Raw genomic sequence first — 17,309 nt, 5'->3', positions numbered from 1 at the left:
TTCTAAAATCCCAAGATTTATTAACCATAGAATCTTTTTATATTACCTTGAATAACCATAGAACCCTACCAATCAACCATAGTGTTACTCACTTCCTATCTTTTTCAGGAAATAATTAATTCATCCTTCACAATTTTAAATCTTTAAGACAATAATGAGTCCTTCTATTTTTTCACCTGTTTACAATCAGGTCCTTTCATTAATTATTTTTTTTTTATTATGAGAATCTATTGTTTCTCTTCTAAAATAATCCTTCATTTCTAAGTCAAAACTACAAATAAGACCAAAAGTGCATTAAATTTATAAAAGATGTTCTGGAATTTGGAAAAACAAATAAAAATCAACAGTCAATCTGGTCAAAGGACCGACTTAAGATTCCTCAAGACTAGAGGGACTAATTTATAACTCTATAGAAATCACATTCGGACCGTAACATAAGCTACTCATTTCTAAACTTAAAATTCCGAAAAAATAAAAATTAAAAAAAATAAAAATCCGTCCGATTTCGATATTCAACAGAAGTGCTAAACCCTCACCTCTTTCTATACTTTCCCCGTCCCGTTACCATCTCCAAACTTCGTCCTAGACGAAAATTCTTAAAAGATAAAGAAATTGTTAGAGCAGCCTTTATACTCAATCTACTGGTACGTATTCCAATCTTTTTTTTTTGCTTCTTTCTTTAAATGGTTTCGATTTGTTAGTTTTAATCATAAAATTGGTGACAGAGAGAAAAAAATTGTGTGAGGTTATGAATTAAGTTCTAATCATATGTTAAGTTCAATTTTATGATGTGTGGGCTGTGTTAGTTTAACTTTGGTAGTGGGTTTGGTTTTGTTCCTTACATATTTCTGTCTTTTTTTTATTGTTGTCTCTGCAGGGATTTTTATTGTATTCAATTAAGTAAAGTTTAATCGATAATGCTTTCTGGGGTGAAGTTTATTCCCCGAGATGAAGTTGATAAGGTAAGGTTCCCCCCCCCCCCCCCCTGAAACATGGTTTAATTTTCGTGTTTAAAGTAGTTTTTTTAAAAAAATTACCTTTCATTTTTCTAACTATTTGAATAATGGGTTTTAGGGGAAAGGTGAAAATAGGGATGATTTTGTAGAGAAGAGGAAGGAATCTGGTAGTAGAAGGGAAAAGAATAGGAGGAAGAAGAAGAAGATTTCGCGTCATGATAGCAATTCTGATGATGATCTTGAGAGAATTAAGAAACGGTCTAAGAAGAGTAAGAAGTGGTACTCGTCGGATGAGCATTCGTCAGAAGAATCAAGTGATAGTGAGAGTGGTTCAGATGGAAAGAGTAATAGTAAGAGAAGAAAGAAAAAGAGAAAGAGTAGGAAACGTTTTTCATCTGATGAATATTCATCGTCTTCTTCAGAAGGTGAGGCTCAAAGAGGAAGTGCGAAAGGTGGTAGGAAGAAAAGCAAGGAAAAACAGGGTGAAATTGGTGATGACTTTAGTGGTATGTTCTCTAAGTAATTTTATGTTAGAATGTTTGATAATTTGATGATGTTAAGATTCGATAATTTATTGAATATTTGTTTGTAGATGATGGCAGAGAATCCCATTCTATAAATAAAATAGACATTGCCAGGAAAGAAATGGGCTTGGATTGGATGCTTAGGCCTGCAAAAGATGTTGAGAGAGGGCCAACAGTTAGTGTTGATCATGACCTAGAGGAACCCCCTGCTGAAGAGGTAATGCTGTTTTTTTTCTTCTTTTCTGTCACTCTATGATCAACTTATCAATTGCCTAGCTTTCTTTTGGTTGGTGGTCCTAGCTGTCTTCTTTGTGGCACTTTTTTCTGAAGTTGTAGGGGTGCCAATTCTGTGCAATGATGGGAGTTCGTATTGCAAAATTCTAACATCCTTAACTAAGTATCTTGCTTGTATTGGAGAAAATATAGTAATTAATTGTCATTTTCTCCTTGAATCTTGGTCCATTTCTTTGATTATATGGAATTGTTAGGATGATACTTGTTATATGAGTATAATTCAGCTAGCACAACTAGTTGGTGTATTAAGATATATTGCTAACATGTACACTCTGGGCATTTGTTTGTCAACCTTGTTTTACTTTTATGAATTAAAACTAGTTTTCCTCTATCTGCTTTCACTGATCAGTTCTTGTATCATTTGAATCATTTCACTGCTCAAAATTGTTATGCTTACATGATCTTTGCATATTCAGTGTGATATTTGTCACATCTATTCTTTCTAAATGGTGTTGAGCGCATGTATGTCCTGTTCAAAATTATTGCTTACATGAGCTTTGAATATTCAGGGTACCACATGTCACATTTATCTGTTCATGTTCTAAGTTGCTGGGTAAATAGATGTCTTTTTCTGCGAAGCAGTTGTGCTATGCTTTTTTTCTGTTGATGAAGTACTCATTTTTTAATTTGTTCATTAGATAATGAGAGTGAACCCTCGGGAGTTGAATCCATATTTCAAGGATAATGGAAGTGGTTATCCGGATGATGGAGTTGAGAAAAAAGTTGGTGTAGATCAACTTCCTTCGTCTTCACTTATTGGGGATGGAGGTGCAAGCTGGAGGTTAAAAGCCTTAAAGCGTGCACAAGAGCAAGCAGCTCGGGAAGGAAGAAAGCTTGAAGAGGTTTGTTTCCTTAACTTCCAGAATGCATCTATTATGACTGAAGCCTCCATTATTTGCATTTGATAGTTGATACAATTTTATTTTGCAGATTGTGGAAGAAAGATGGGATTCCCTTGGTCAATTGGCTGTCTCTGCAGCATCTCGAATGGCTGCCCCATCTCGTGCTCATCTGCATGCAATAAAAAATAGAAAGAAAGGATTAACCGAGAAACAAGATGCTATGACAGATGGTCAAAGTGGGAGAGATATTGGAAAGGTACTCGGCAACTCACTGAAACCACTGTTAATTTTTTTTATGAAGCAGTTGTAGGGTGTGAGTCAAAAATTGCTTTAATGTTACTTGAATAAAAAGTACTTTTCACTTGCATGTAATTAATATGATTGTTATTATCAGAGTGCTGATCGAGGCTACTTGAAGGATGTATCTGTCCGCCATCCTGAAATGAGAGCTCCAAAAGTCCATAACACTTTGTCATGGGGAAAACGAAAAAGTCAAAATATGTCTACTAAGGATGCAGCCCTTGTTTCCGCTGCAGCATCTAGCATGAATAAGTTTTCTGATGATGGAAGTTTTATGAGCAAAATTCTTGGTAAGCAGAATAAGGATGCTGGAAGTTCTGTTGGTTCCTATTCAAACCAAGAGGAGAATTTGGAGTCAAAAGTGGCTTCACCTGAAATGAACAAACCCAGTGAAGGCAGTCTGTTGGTTAAGGAAGCACTAAGTGCAAACCAATTGGCAGCCAAGGCTTTGCAGCTTCGCATGAAAGGAAAGCATGAAGAAGCGGAGAAACTCATGGTGAGACAATGTTTCCACTTTTACATACTTCTGTTTTACCCTTGGTTCTAATAAAGACTTGAGCTTCCCAAAGGAATGAGATTTCTCTAGTCCTTCTTGGGAGAAATTTTAGTTAATTTTATCTATTTCCTCGTATTATGAAAAACAATGCAAGGCAAAAGCTTTCAGTAAGTTGCCTTGAAAACATTGGAATACATGGATGGATGGATGGATTATTATACAATGTTTTAGGATGGAAATTAAGAGCATTGCAATGACATTGTTATTTCTTAGTCCTAAGCTGAGTCCTAACTTTTGGTCATTTTCTTAGAAATGGGATAAGAATTCAGGGTAAGATCAAGATCAGTGCAGGAGTGAAAGCATCACTTTACCATCAACAGGACTTGGGTCAATCAAAAGCTTTTAAGAGTGTGAAGATATTTTTTATAAAAACCTGCACTTTTGTAAGCTTAGCATAATATGAAAGGTGTTGGTGACAACAGTCTCTAAAGTTCATCGTGACTTTCCAGATATGTTCTTAGAAGTTTTCTATGAGTGACTTTCTGGGTCTTGAATGAAAAGGCAATCATATTTTTATGATTCTTTGTATTTGCTAAGTCAAATTGTAAGTGCACGGCCTTTTTTATTGGTGATTAAGTGTTTTCTTTTCCTTTGTTTTATCAGCAAGAAGCTGAGAGCATCAAAGTGAAGCAGGGTGTTGGAGAGAATTCAAACAGACCTCAGATAGTCAGTAGCACAAACAGGTAATTTTGCATGTTGTGATTTTTTCTTTTAAATATGTACACATTTTTTTTTTAGTTTCTGTTGATATACAGTATGCTTATAGTTTTGGATAGGGTAGTGTTCTAAACATGATATTAGAGCATCAAAGGCATGGTGATTCCTCCTTTTCTTTTCTTTGTGGAACATATTTGTTTGCTCAACCTGATTCAGTTACTCCATGTGCCATTACATTGTTTTCTCATTCTTGAAACTTTGCAATTTATGGTAATTGCTTTTATAATAGTATTTCCTTTTTTGTTCTTTTTAGATCTGCTATTCAAGGTGTTTCTGCTAGGAGAAAGGAAGATGAAGATGCTGATAGGCATCTTGCCCAAACAATAATGCAGAATAAACAGTACAGTTTATCTGGCCGGGCTGACGATGAATATGATTTTGATGACGGCCCAAGGAGGAAGTCTGGTAGGAAGGGTAGAGACAATGATCACAAGGTCTCTAGCAAGAATGATCTTGGAAAGCGTATCTTGACTCAGCAAGAACGCTGCAATTTTTGCTTTGAGAATCCAAACCGGCCAAAACATCTTGTTGTGTCGATAGCAAACTTCACATATTTGATGTTGCCACAGTGGCAGCCCATTGTGCCAGGCCATTGCTGCATCTTGCCAATGCAGGTAAGCTTAGTCTAGTTGCTTAGAGTAGAGTAGGCTTGGTTACCAGTTATATGATTTGTATTTCTTACAGTTGAATCGCAACTTGTCATTTGTGTTGGATTTGTTCTAAAAGACTGTATTTGGGAGAATTGATCTGTCTCATAATTATAGTAAGCAATTTGAAAATATGTTAGTGTTTGAATCATCACTTTCTGAAAGATTCTACCAGAGCAGGAAATAAGAGTTGTTTTGATGATTTAGGAAGCAAAATAAAGTCATTCGCAACATAATGTAGATGATACTGGATTTTATCTAGGAACAGACATAGGTTAACTTTCTGTTATTTTTATTCTTCACTTGAAGATTTATTCTTATGGAGGCTGGGTTTTTTCTTTGTAGCATGACTCAGCCACAAGGAATGTTGACAATAACGTGTGGGAAGAAATTCGCAATTTCAAGAAATGCCTTATAATGATGTTCTCCAAGCAAGAGAAGGATTTAGTGTTTCTTGAAACAGTGATCAACTTGTCACAACAAAGGCGCCATTGTTTGATCGAGTGCATTCCTTTGCCTCGAGAAATTGCTAAACAAGCCCCTCTATATTTTAAGAAGGTTAGCTTTCTTTTATTAATTTTCTGTTTTGGTGAAATAATTGTTGCTTCCTTTTTTAGTGTTCACTTAGTCTTCTAGATTTTGCTAGACTATCTTTTTGGGGAGAAGAGCTGGTCTGTTAGTAACTGTTGATTGTGTGCACTTCGAAAAATATCTTCATTTTTTCCCTGACCTTTGTTTAAACTACGAGATGTCATCAAGCACAGAGAGGAACGGAACATAAAGTTAACATGAAAGGGTTGCCAGTGTACCGCAACAATTTTGTTCTTTAATATTTATCCAATTGTTTAATGTAAATTGAGTCAAAATGTCGACTTTGTAACAGCAAAGAGAAACCATAGTGAAGATCAATTTATATCCATGAAAGATTTTGTGTATGCTTCTAATAATTAACCTAGTAGCGTTCTTTTTGGGCACAATGTCAACACCAGCCATTCACATATGTAGATTTTGCTTATATATATGGACAAATTTATGACTTGCACACACATTTACATGTTCATCCATCCTTTGGTAATAAATACTTCCATTCCAGGCAATTGATGAAGCTGAAGATGAGTGGAGTCAACACAATGCAAAGAAGCTCATTGATACAAGTGAGAAAGGACTTCGTGGTTCAATCCCCAAGGACTTTCCTTATTTCCATGTTGAGTTTGGTCTAAGTAAGGGGTTCGTCCATGTTATTGATGACGAGAAAAACTTTAAAAGCAGCCTTGGCTTGAATGTTTTAAGGGGAATGTTGCGTTTACCTGAGGAGGACATGTACCGGCGCCGGAGGCATGAATCAGTGGAGGCGCAAAAACTGGCTGTTGCAAAATTTGCTCAAGATTGGGAACCGCTTGACTGGACGAAACAACTCTGAATAATTTTCTGTCCAACAGCTTTTTGTTGGCCTCACTCTTTTGAACTTCAATATTCAATAGCTGGGAGCTCTGCATGTTTGCAAAGACTGCTCAGTAGAAACAATCATTTGGATATAGTCCATCAGATTTGACAGCCAATCCTTGAAGCTAAAATTCAGGACAAGACGAGCGCCCGCCCTGCCAGCAGCTGATGACAACACTAGTGCTAATTTTCAGAACTTCTGGCTGGATTTAAAAATGCCTTGACAAGGTTCTAGTCGAAGTTAATTTTCTGGCAAACAGCTTTTTATTGGTTTGGCAGTGGATGGTTTTAGTGGAGATAGCTTCAAGTCATAGTGCAATACTTCAAGTTTTATTTTTTCATGTAAATCTGGAAGCTTTTGTAGCTGCAAATCAACTTCGACGAGCTGCAAATCAATTGAATCCGTTCTAATTATATTCTTTTGTATTTTCAATTCAAGAAAACTACGTTATTTTTTCATGTTGAGCAATTCGAGCATTTTTTTATAATAATTAAAAAAAAATCAAGATCTTTAGATTTGATTCAAGGGAGGAGGAGAATAGAGTTGCTTAATTTGGTGATTATGTCAAATCCAATTAAATTCACTTTATCATGGCTAAAGTACCAATTTATTATTAAATATATGGGAGATTCACTTTATAATCACTATAGCTCCTTTACTATAATTACCGTGAACTGTTCAGTTTACAGTTTCTTTTTTCCCTTTCCATTTTGAGTTTTTTTTAATTGCAATTATTTCAAGTTATATTATTATAATTTTATTTGTTGATTTTTTTTATGTGCAAAAAAAATTTACGACGTATGTTGTATGTTAAAATCTTAAGTTATAATTAAAATTAAAAGAAATAAGGATAGAAAAATAAATATAAATAAAGTTGACTATTCAAAAGGCAAGGAAAAATTCAGGTTTGGTTTATGAAGTTCAAATTATGAGCTATTTTTTGCTTGTGTCTTAAAATTCATTTTTTACACTTTAATACTTAAATGTTGAGAGAAGAGATAAAGTATTTCTAAAATCTTGTAAAAAAAAATAGATTAGAGCACTGGCAATTTCTTTTTTAAGTTTAATTTTGAGTTTTTAAATCAATTAGAAGGTATTTAATGTTGAAAATGAATTTATAAAATTCGTATGATGCTTTTTAGGTGCTTAGAAGTAAAACAAGAATTAAAATGGGTTTGTAGATCCAAAACCTTAATTTCTAGCCATCAAATATGGTCAAAATGGGTTTTTAGATCCAAAACCACAATATTTTTTATTTTTAGTTTAACGTGGGTGTCCGGGCCAGCTTGTGCACACCTCGACTAATCCCACGGGCCCTGAAGTTAACGACCATGTAAGCCTCCAGTGGCCATCATATGAGCAACCACATGGCTCGAACCTGAGACCACAGAGGGAGCAAACCTCTTGGTCCCAAACTCTTACCACTAGGCCACCAAATCACAATATTAAAATGGCTACTCGTTGTTTTTTCTATAAAAAAAAATAATTAAATGAACGATGTGTGTATGTTAATTTTTTTTTAATAAAAGTCAGAAGCATGGCCCATCCTTAATGGTCGAGGCACGTTTTGTTATACTGTCATAAGCTTTTTTTAATTTAGAATAAAATTATTTTTTAATAAATTTATTAAAATAATATTTAAATAATTATCCAATTATGACATATATATATATATATATATATATATATATATATATATATATATATATATATATATTTTATGTAGGATGATTTTTATGGAAAATTATTTGTTCCCTTAGTTATTTATTTTCCTATTTAGCTTAGGAAATCAAATATTATCCTTAATAATCTTATTTTTCCTATTTAGTTTAGAAATCTTTATGTTAACTATATAATTACTTATTTAGATTTTTTTCACTTTAAGGCAGACCTATAACTAGTATAAATAAGGTTTATTTAGCTTGTATTTGACCAAACATTGATATTTTAATAAATTAATAAAGATTATTATTTTCTCTGTTCTGAGACATATCTACAATTTCTAGGTTTTTTTCCCTCAAGTCGTTTAATCCAAATTATATCTTTTTTGTCTTTGCTTTATTCTTATCATGTTAGGCATTTGTTGATGCTAAACTAAGTAAGGGTAAATATTTATTATTTTTATCCCAGTTTTAAGGTGAAGAAAAAAAGAAGAGGAGAGTTTGGAGAATGAAAATATAATGAGAAAAAAAGATTAATGTGGAACAAGCCATTTGACACCTAATAATGGTCTATGAAGATTGAGAGTGTTATGAGAATTGATTCTTGGTCTTTTTTATATGGGTAGGCTAACACAACTTTTAATGGTGGTATTTTCCATTTGCTAGGATCACAAACACGACTAAAAAAAAATATAGATAGAAGAATTTTCGATCTTATAACTCTAATGATCATTAAGATAACATCGAAAATCATTCAAGAACCATGATTTGAATTGAAGACTTCTAATATTTTTTATGTTTAACATTTATTTCATTGTGTGGTAGATGATCAGAACTCGAGAACGAGTTCTTTCCAATACAGGAAATTGATGCAGAAGGATAATTTAAGGGAATTTTTTTTTCTTAGTTATTTTGTTTCTTCCTTTTTAGATTAGCAAATCAAATATTACACTTAATAATTTTATTTTTCCATTTAGTTTAGAAATCCCTACTAACTTCATAACTACTTACTGGGATTTGTTTTTAAGTATGGCTTTTGCCTTTGGCTATTTTCATACAAGTATGTTGAAGAATATTAGAGCTTTCTTGTTATCAGGTCAAGCTTCGTTAATTTTCAAGAATATTAGAGTTTTTCATGATGATATTATTTTTAAATTTGTTCATACAATAATGTTAAAATCATCAATTCATGATTTTTTTATTTTTTTATTTAAACTTGCTTTCATGATCATAGTAGGTTTTTATTTTAAAAGAATAGTTCTTCTAAAAAAACATATTTTTGACCGAACAAAAAGAGTAATACATTAATAAAATAAAATAAAAGGAGTCTTCAAATTAAAAAAAGATACGTTTTTTCTCCTTAATTCAAGTCATTATAATTTTTATGAATATTTTTTAATTGCCATTAGTTTTTTTTTAATAAACCATATTGCTAATAAAAAATACAAGTCATTGTGAAAAAAAAAAAAACATGAATGAGATAAGATAGTTTTGATTAAAAAAATATATTTTTCTCTAAAATTTAAATCATTTCATTTCTTAATATTATGAATTTTATTTTTTTATATAGTTAAATAAAATAAAACATGCACGATGCTAGTGAAAAAAACTAAAATTGATCATGAGTTTATTATTTCTTGAACTATGGATGCAATCTCATTCATTTGCACCGTCGATTGCTATAGTATAATTTCTAATGATTATTTTTTGTTTTTTTTCTTCTCATTTTTGTTCTTGAAGAAATTATACAATGTATGATCATTAAACTTTATTTTGTTTTCAATTTCTTCATCTATAATATGCTGAGTTTCATGTTTTAGAATTTTTAGGTATCAAGATTTTCTGACATGAAATTAAAGATCGATATTGTAAATTAAACTGAGTTTATAGTTATAGTTAAAAAAATAAAAACAAAGAAGACCAAAATGATGTAGATGGTTATGATAAGCTAATTGTGCATCCGCCATTGTTGGGAGCGAGATGCTTGATCCTCACTGCAACTTAATTTTGATTTAAAATATGGGTATTTTGGGAGTCATATGATGTACAAGAAGAAACCAGAAACAAAATTATGGAATGGCGAGAATTAATAATATATTTGACTTGAATTTAGTTTTGAATAAAATCATTCCTAGGGGATGGGTTAGAGTGCATCTAGTATATCCCCAGACGCATACCTCAGCGCAAGAAGCCATGGTTTCCACAGTTCTGAATGCAAAAGCTTCAATACTCATGGCTTCGGATCTGATCAGAACTTCTCCCACCCCCAATCAACCTCCTCAAGTATATCCCCAGACGCATACCTCAGCGCAAGAAGCCATGGTTTCCACAGTTCTGAATGCAAAAGCTTCAATACTCATGGCTTCGGATCTGACCAGAACTTCTCCCACCCCCAATCAACCTCCTCAAGCCACCGCTGCAGGAAGAAGACTCGCTGCCAAGTGTGTACTTTCTGGTAAATGGCAGAGTGGCAGTTTGGGAGATCCTGCATGCCAGGAGAAATGCCCATTCTCAGCTGAGGAGTGATGCCTGTGGGGCCGTGGGCAATTTTAATCTGCTGATATATATATATATATATATATATATATATATATTAATTTAAAATATTTTTCAATCAAAAAAATAGTTTTCATACAATTTTTTTTTGTTTTTACAGTTTAATCTAGATTTCAAAGTGTTTTTTAAATTATTTTTTATTTAAAAATATCAAATTAATATTTTTAAGTATTTTTTTATAATTTGAATATATTAATATAAAAAAAATATCAATTTAAAATATATTTTAATTAAAAAATATTATTACAGAAGCATTGCCATATTATCTATCTCACACATAAAACAAATGAAAAGCCCAGTCCAACCTCAGCCCAATTTTCAAAGAAACTCGTCACGCCGTTAAATAGAAAACCTTGACGCCGTTTTATTCCATTTCAAACAGAATCCCCTCTCTTCCCTCTCAACGGCTATTTCTTGCACTTTCTCTAGTTGTTTTCATTTTATCTGATCTCTCTCTTCACAAACCAAGAAAATCACAAGAAACTCTTTTCATGGACAAATCTATGGGAAGAAACCCATAATAATAACAACCAGGTATGTTTTTCTTCTTTCTTTTCTGGCTTTCTCTTATTTTTTCTATTTCCGGTGTTAAAAGAATCATTAAGTAGTGAAGTTTCTTGATATGTGAAATCTTTGGTTTGCACATGTTTTCATGGTTTTTTGGTTGTTACAACGCATTTTAAGTTATCCCTTTGTTTCTTTCTTTCTGGGTCTCTCTTAATTTTGTCGGGGACTTTACTTTTATTGTTTTTATGCTGGGTTCTTACGAGACTAGAAATTTAAGAAAGCCATTGTGTAATCTTGAGAGAAATTCGTTGAAAATTCGATCTAAAGGTTTTTTTTTTCCGGGTTTTCCATGATTTTGACAATAAGATACAATTTTTGGTCGATTATTGAATACCAAAGTGAAAAGAAATGGGGTCTGTGATTTTTTATATTTAAATAATAATCTTTAGTCTTTGTTTTATCTTGGGAGAAACAACCGTGGAAAATTTATGAAAAATGGTATCTATATCTTTGATTATTTTGGGTTTTGTTTGATTTCTTATAATCAAGAAACAAAAGATTGGCATTGCTCGTTGGCAATTAAGTTCTTTATAAACAATGAAATTACAAATTTTGGGTCATTGCATACAAAAGGGGGAAGAAATAGGGTTCGTGGTCTTTATGATTTTAATAACTTGTTAATAGTGGGTTTTTACTGTTCACATGTTCTTAATTAGACCTGGAAGATGAGATGCAATACCCTCTTGGAAAAACAATAGCATCATAGGAGTTATTATCCTGTCAAAAAGTAATTAATTTAATTTTGTTTGTTGGATTTGAACCTCTAGATATATCAGCAATGTGATCTTCACTATATATTTATCTGTGGTACTCTGTTCTCTATTGGCATAATTGCGCTTAAATCAACTTCAATTTGTTATCTGAAGAAGGTTTTTGCTTGTGAACAGGTGTGTCTTGTTTCTTTTAAATTTGCGAAGAAATGGACAGGATCTGTGAAGAGTTAGATGAAGCAAAAGCTGAGATTGAGAAGCTCAAAGCAGATTTGAGATGCAAAGCAGAATTTTCTGACAACTTGAAGAAAGCTCATGGTGAACAGCTTATCCGAACCCAAGAAGCATGTTCGAAAGTTGAGAGACAGGCCCAAGAATTAAATGCTAAGGAAGAGGAAATCTCCACTGTGAAGCGAATGTGTGAAGATTTGCAATGCAGTTTGAATGAAAAAGAATCCATCATCAGACGTTTAAGCACTGCAAATGATAAGCTTAAAGTTGATTGCGGTGAGAAGTATAAAAAATGGGAGGAGGAGAAAAGGGGGTTAGTGTTGGCACTAGATGAGTCAAATGAGAAGAACATAGATCAAGAACAAAAGATTCATGTGTTTATGGCAGAGATTGAACGTTATAAGGGGCTTCTATCTGCTTCGCAGAAGAAATGCTTGGCAGCAGAGAAAAATGCCAAAGCATCCATAGAGATGAGGGAAAGGGATTCTATGCTACTCAAGTTGGAGGAGGAGAGCAGGAAGGTTGAAAATCAGCTAAAATGGAAGAAAGAGCAGTTCAACCATCTAGAAGAAGCACATGAAAAGCTCCGATATCAGTTCAGGGAAAGCAAGAAAGAGTGGGAGATGGAGAGGTCCACATTGATTGATGAAATTTGCTCACTACAGACACGCTTAGATTCTCAGACTAGAATGTCAGAAGATCTTGAAAAACAGTTCAGGATGTGCAATGAAGCTTTAGCTCATGAAGAAAGCAGGAGAAAGTATCTTGAAGTTGAGGTTTCTGAATTTAAAGCGCGCTTTGAGAATGTTTTCACCGAGTGTCAGGATGCAAGGTCACAACTAGAATGCTTGGCCACTCAAAGGGACATGGAAATTGCAGCTCTGAGACATTCTTTGGTTACCAAGGAGACATTTTACAAAGAAATTGAGTACAAAGCAGGAAAACTAGAGCAAGACAACCAGGAGTTGCTGGTGTCACTCAAAGAGCTTCAGGAGGCTGGGATTCGGGAAGTGGGAAATTCTTCTTTGGCAAAAATGCAAAACAAGCTCAAGAGTTTGGAGCAGATGCACAGAAATTGCTCTGCAAATCTTAAAGCTAAAGAAGCTGAATGGAGCTCTCAACTGGAGAAATTGACTGGAGAGCTGGATAATCACAGGTCTGCACTACAGAGCAAAGAAACAGTAGTAAAAGAGCTTGATATGGAATTGGAAAATTGCCACTCTGTGATAATGCAGTTGGAGTTGCAGAATGAGGAGGCTTCGACAATGCTATTGGTATTGAAATCAGGCATAACTGAGGCTCAACTGAACATTGGGAATGATGAGACTGAGGTGAGGCTTCATGACAAAGAAAGAGGCGAAGATGTCTCTCTCTTGATGAGGCAGCTGGAGACAAAGAACACTGCTCTGGCTAAAGCAATGACAGATTGTGAGGAGGAACGTCAAAAGGTTGCATCTTTATTGAAGAGAGTTGAGTACCTGGATCTTGTTGAAGAGCAGCGATTATTGATGCAGAAAGAGCTTGAGACATACAAAGAATTGCTTGAGGAATCATCAAGGTGTCAACTTTGCTTCAAGAAGCAAGCTTTGCAGACAGAAAGTGACTTGAAAGATAAACTTAAGGCAGTTTGTGATGCCTTGGATGTGGCCAACTCAGAATTAGCCAAAGAACATCAGAAGGTAGTATCTTTGTCAAGGAGAGCCAAGTCCTTGGATTTTATAGAAGAGAAGTGGCTCTTGATGCAGAAAGAGTTGGAGAAGTGCAAGGAAGTGCTTGAGGAGTCATCTAGGCGTCAAAGTTGCCTAGAAGAGCAAGCTTCCCAGATTGAAAACGAGTTGAAAAATAAATTTAGAGAAGTTTGCGACAAATTCGACATGGCCAGTTCAGAATTGGTGGAACATCGTGAGAAGGTGGAATGTTTATCTAGGAGGGCTGAGCACTTCGATCTTGTTGAAGAGCAACAACTCCTGATGCAGAAAGAGCTTGAGAGGTATAAGGAAATGGTCGAAGAATCATCTAGGAAGCAGCTTCTCATAGAAATGAAAGCTTTGGATGTGGAAACTGACTTAAAGGAGAAACTAAGAGAAGTTTGTGATGAATTAGAGACTGCAAAGGCTGAATTAGCTAAAGAAAACAAGAACGCGGCATCTTTGGCGAGAAGAGTTCAGTCTCTAGATCTTATTGAAGAGCAACATCTCCTGATGCAAAAAGAACTCAAGAAATACAAGGAAATGCTTGAGAAGGCATCCAGGTGCCAACATAGCTTGGAAAAGCAAGCTTTCCAGAAGGAAAACGACTTGAAAGAGAAACTTCGAGAAGTAAGTGATGAGTTACACAGATTGAAATCTGATTTTGCAGCTAAAATTTGTGAAGGACATGCTGTGGAATTTGAATTGTGGATATGGAAATCGATTGCTCATCGATTAAAAGATGATCTTGAAGAAAGCCAGTTGTTGCGCAAAGACATAGAAGCTTCTCTTCTTTCACAAGCAGAAGTCGAGCATACTATCAAGCAGGAGAAAGATGGTCTCGCCCAAATGTTACAAGTAAGGGACGGTAAAATAGATAACCTGCAGCAGCAGATTGAATTCTTTGGGAAAGAACTTAAAACAAGAGAGTCAGCTGCCACTTCTGCAATGGAGACAGTAATGTCCTTTGAGTCAGAGAGAGAAGGTTTTCTACAAACCATGAAAGAGAAGGACAAATTGATTGATGATCTGCAGAAAGAGGTTGGGTGGCTGGAGCAAGAATCATTGAGAAGAGAACTTGAAGGTGCAATGTTGACACAAATAGAGGCAGAAAGAAAATTTGACCACGAAAAAGAACAAATTATCCAGCTTGTGGAGGAGAAAGATCAAAGAATAGATGACCTCTTGCAGCTTGTGAAGTCGATGGAACAAAAATTTAATGGCTCGCTGACCTCTTTCTCTCTGGAGCTTGCTGAGAAGCAGGCTGAGATTCATTTGCTCCACGAGGCTTGGGAAAAGATTGCTTCAGCTGAGATTCTGGCCCAACTGGAAATTGAAGAGAAGAAGATGATGATAATAGAGCTGGAGGATGACATCTTTTCTATACGAAAGGAACTGGAATTACAGCAAAAATCACTCTCGGGTTCGAAAAAGAAGGCACTGGAAATTGAAGCTGAACTAGAAGCAAATCAGTTGGAAATGAAGAAATTGAAGAGTCTAATGGAGACACAGCTGAGAACATCAGAAGCCTCAGTTGATGACCTCAAAAATGGGAACAGAAGTTTAGCTGGAAATGTCATGAAGTTGTCATCAGAAAGGGACAATTTGTTTGGCTTGCTCACGGAACTTGTTGAGAGAATTAACCAGTTCTCCGATGAAGACATGCAATTGATGGGAACCTTGGGAACCTTGGAAAGCATGATGCAGTCATTTGACAATAGTGGATCCGGTCCCATCTTGAAGTGTGATAGTGAGCTTTTCAAGTCTGTAAAAGAGAATGTCAATACGTGTCCTTCACCTACAACAAAGAGATTTCAGTCTGTTATTGAGGATAGATCACCATTTAGAGAGCTCAACTAGCTAACTGGGAAAGCAGCTGTTACTATTTATAGCCTGCTATATGTTAGGGTGATTCTTCCTTTGACATGTCTTGCTAATTGTTAGTTTCCATGCAAATCTTAAGAGTGGATTGTTATGTATATGATGCACGTTTAAGCAATTTGTTGTGCTAAGAGAATTTGCCACAAATTCAGATTGATTTAACATTTTTCTACGCAACCTGTGTCTTCTCATTTTTACTTTATGTGTGTTATACAAAAGAAATGCTTTATAGATGCAGTTCTTTTCCGGCACCACGCCAATCCTTTGAACTTTCTGCTGTGAAAGCTGCTGCTTCCGTCATACATTCACATGGTACTACATTTGTGTGAGCACTTGCATGAAGGTCTCCCCATTTTAACATCTCTCTAATGTTAATGGCTTTTGTGCGCTTGTTCTTTGAATGCCTGATACAAGGCATAGTTAAGAGATTTGGGTCAATCAGCAAGTTAGCGAGTTACTCGAGTCTATTGTTTTATATATATATATATATATATATATATATATATATATATATATATATATATATATATATATATATATTTTGTCTAAAATAGCAATGTTTTAAATGAAAAATACCTAAAACAGTGTTATTTAAAAAAAAATTTAATAGGATCTCACCAAAGTTTTGAGAAATCATTCATGCCACGAGTTGACCAACAAGGTCATCTAGGTTTGATCAGGTTAACTACATAAACGATTCAAAAAAACACGGTCTAGTCCAGGGTCCAAGTTAATGGATCATTGAGTCTATCTACCTAGTCGAGTTGGGTTTTATAACACTATCTAGAGAATTAAATCCAACTATGTTTTTCTTATAGTCATCTTGTTAGTAATTTTTTGGTGCTTGTAATTTTAAATGTGTTTTTTAATTTTTTAAAATTAACATTAACAAATAAACTAAAACATAATAGACATTCTTGATATTACGATGGTATTGTAGTAGTTGTTTCAACATAGTATTTTGTTTTTTATACATGTTGCATAGTAGTTGTGTTGTTTTTTTTATACTTATTTTTCTTTCACTTGAGCTTTTCTTTGTGTTAGATAAGAGAATTCTTGATGTTACGATATGTTTTTTCTCCTTTACTATTCTTTCTCTTCTTCGTATCGCCACCAAACCGATATTTTCATTTCCTTTTTTTTATCTACACTCCTCCCTCGTCATTTTCTTCTTTTTCTATTTTTCTCATTTTCCCTCTCTCCTCTTCATTTCCCTTGTTTTTTTCTTCTACACTCCTCCCTCGTCATTTTCCCTCCCTCCTTTCTTATTTGTTCATGATGTTTTTTTTCCTTGGATTGTGAAAAAACTTGCTTAGAATTTTTCCATTTCTTGCATGTTCTGAGCATTTTGTGATATCTATTTGTAGGGTTTAATGTGGATTATTATGATGGTTTAAGCTTTTGATAAGTTTCCAATGTTTTGTTCCCTTTCTTGCACTTTAAATGTTTGTTTAAAGGCCTCGAAAGGGATTCTTTCTCTTTCTTTATCTTTTTGCTGCACTTTTTTTCTTTGTTTCCAATAGGTTTTTTTGAATAAGTTGATTGATGGATATGTGATTTATATAAATATATTTTTTAAAGCACAAGAACAAGATGACTTTGCAACTATAGGTAGAGTTATGTGATTCTTAAGCATATTCATGTATATCTTGTAAATTTTGAAATAAATCTTTATTATGCTTGCACTAAAAAAAATTAAAAAATACTTATAAAATATTCTATTGATGTGTAAACT

At 34.2% G+C, this 17,309-nt stretch overlaps 2 protein-coding genes across 2 annotated transcripts; both read left to right on the top strand.

Annotated features, from left to right (window-relative positions):
• Positions 1-457: 457 nt before the first annotated feature.
• Positions 458-6,693, top strand: LOC18095883 (uncharacterized). The gene is made up of 11 exons (XM_006370542.3): positions 458-644; positions 878-962; positions 1,075-1,462; positions 1,549-1,697; positions 2,413-2,616; positions 2,705-2,872; positions 3,011-3,412; positions 4,076-4,155; positions 4,443-4,803; positions 5,182-5,394; positions 5,930-6,693. The coding sequence occupies exons 2-11, from the start codon at positions 918-920 to the stop codon at positions 6,254-6,256; spliced, it is 2,337 nt and encodes a 778-aa protein (XP_006370604.2). The 5' UTR covers positions 458-644; positions 878-917; the 3' UTR covers positions 6,257-6,693.
• A 4,170-nt stretch (positions 6,694-10,863) lies between these two features.
• On the top strand, positions 10,864-15,746 carry LOC18095882 (uncharacterized protein At4g38062). Its single transcript, XM_024606957.2, has 2 exons — positions 10,864-11,031; positions 11,952-15,746. The coding sequence occupies exon 2, from the start codon at positions 11,984-11,986 to the stop codon at positions 15,551-15,553; it is 3,570 nt and encodes a 1,189-aa protein (XP_024462725.2). The 5' UTR covers positions 10,864-11,031; positions 11,952-11,983; the 3' UTR covers positions 15,554-15,746.
• Positions 15,747-17,309: the final 1,563 nt, after the last annotated feature.

The sequence above is a fragment of the Populus trichocarpa genome, chromosome 1, assembly GCF_000002775.5.
Source record: "Populus trichocarpa isolate Nisqually-1 chromosome 1, P.trichocarpa_v4.1, whole genome shotgun sequence".
Classification (NCBI taxonomy): domain Eukaryota; kingdom Viridiplantae; phylum Streptophyta; class Magnoliopsida; order Malpighiales; family Salicaceae; genus Populus; species Populus trichocarpa.
The sequence above is the reverse complement of the archived record's forward strand: the minus strand, read 5'-3'. Positions and strand labels throughout refer to the sequence as shown.

What these genes read in the sequence shown, in the direction of transcription:
- LOC18095883 (XM_006370542.3), top strand. Translation starts at nt 918, where the DNA reads ATGCTTTCTGGGGTGAAGTTTATTCCCCGAGATGAAGTTGATAAG. An exon ending in AATTGGTGATGACTTTAGTG is followed by an intron (nt 1,463 to 1,548) that starts GTATGTTCTCTA and finishes ATTTGTTTGTAG; the next exon opens with ATGATGGCAGAGAATCCCAT. An exon ending in AGGAACCCCCTGCTGAAGAG is followed by an intron (nt 1,698 to 2,412) that starts GTAATGCTGTTT and finishes TTTGTTCATTAG; the next exon opens with ATAATGAGAGTGAACCCTCG.
- LOC18095882 (XM_024606957.2), top strand. Translation starts at nt 11,984, where the DNA reads ATGGACAGGATCTGTGAAGAGTTAGATGAAGCAAAAGCTGAGATTGAG.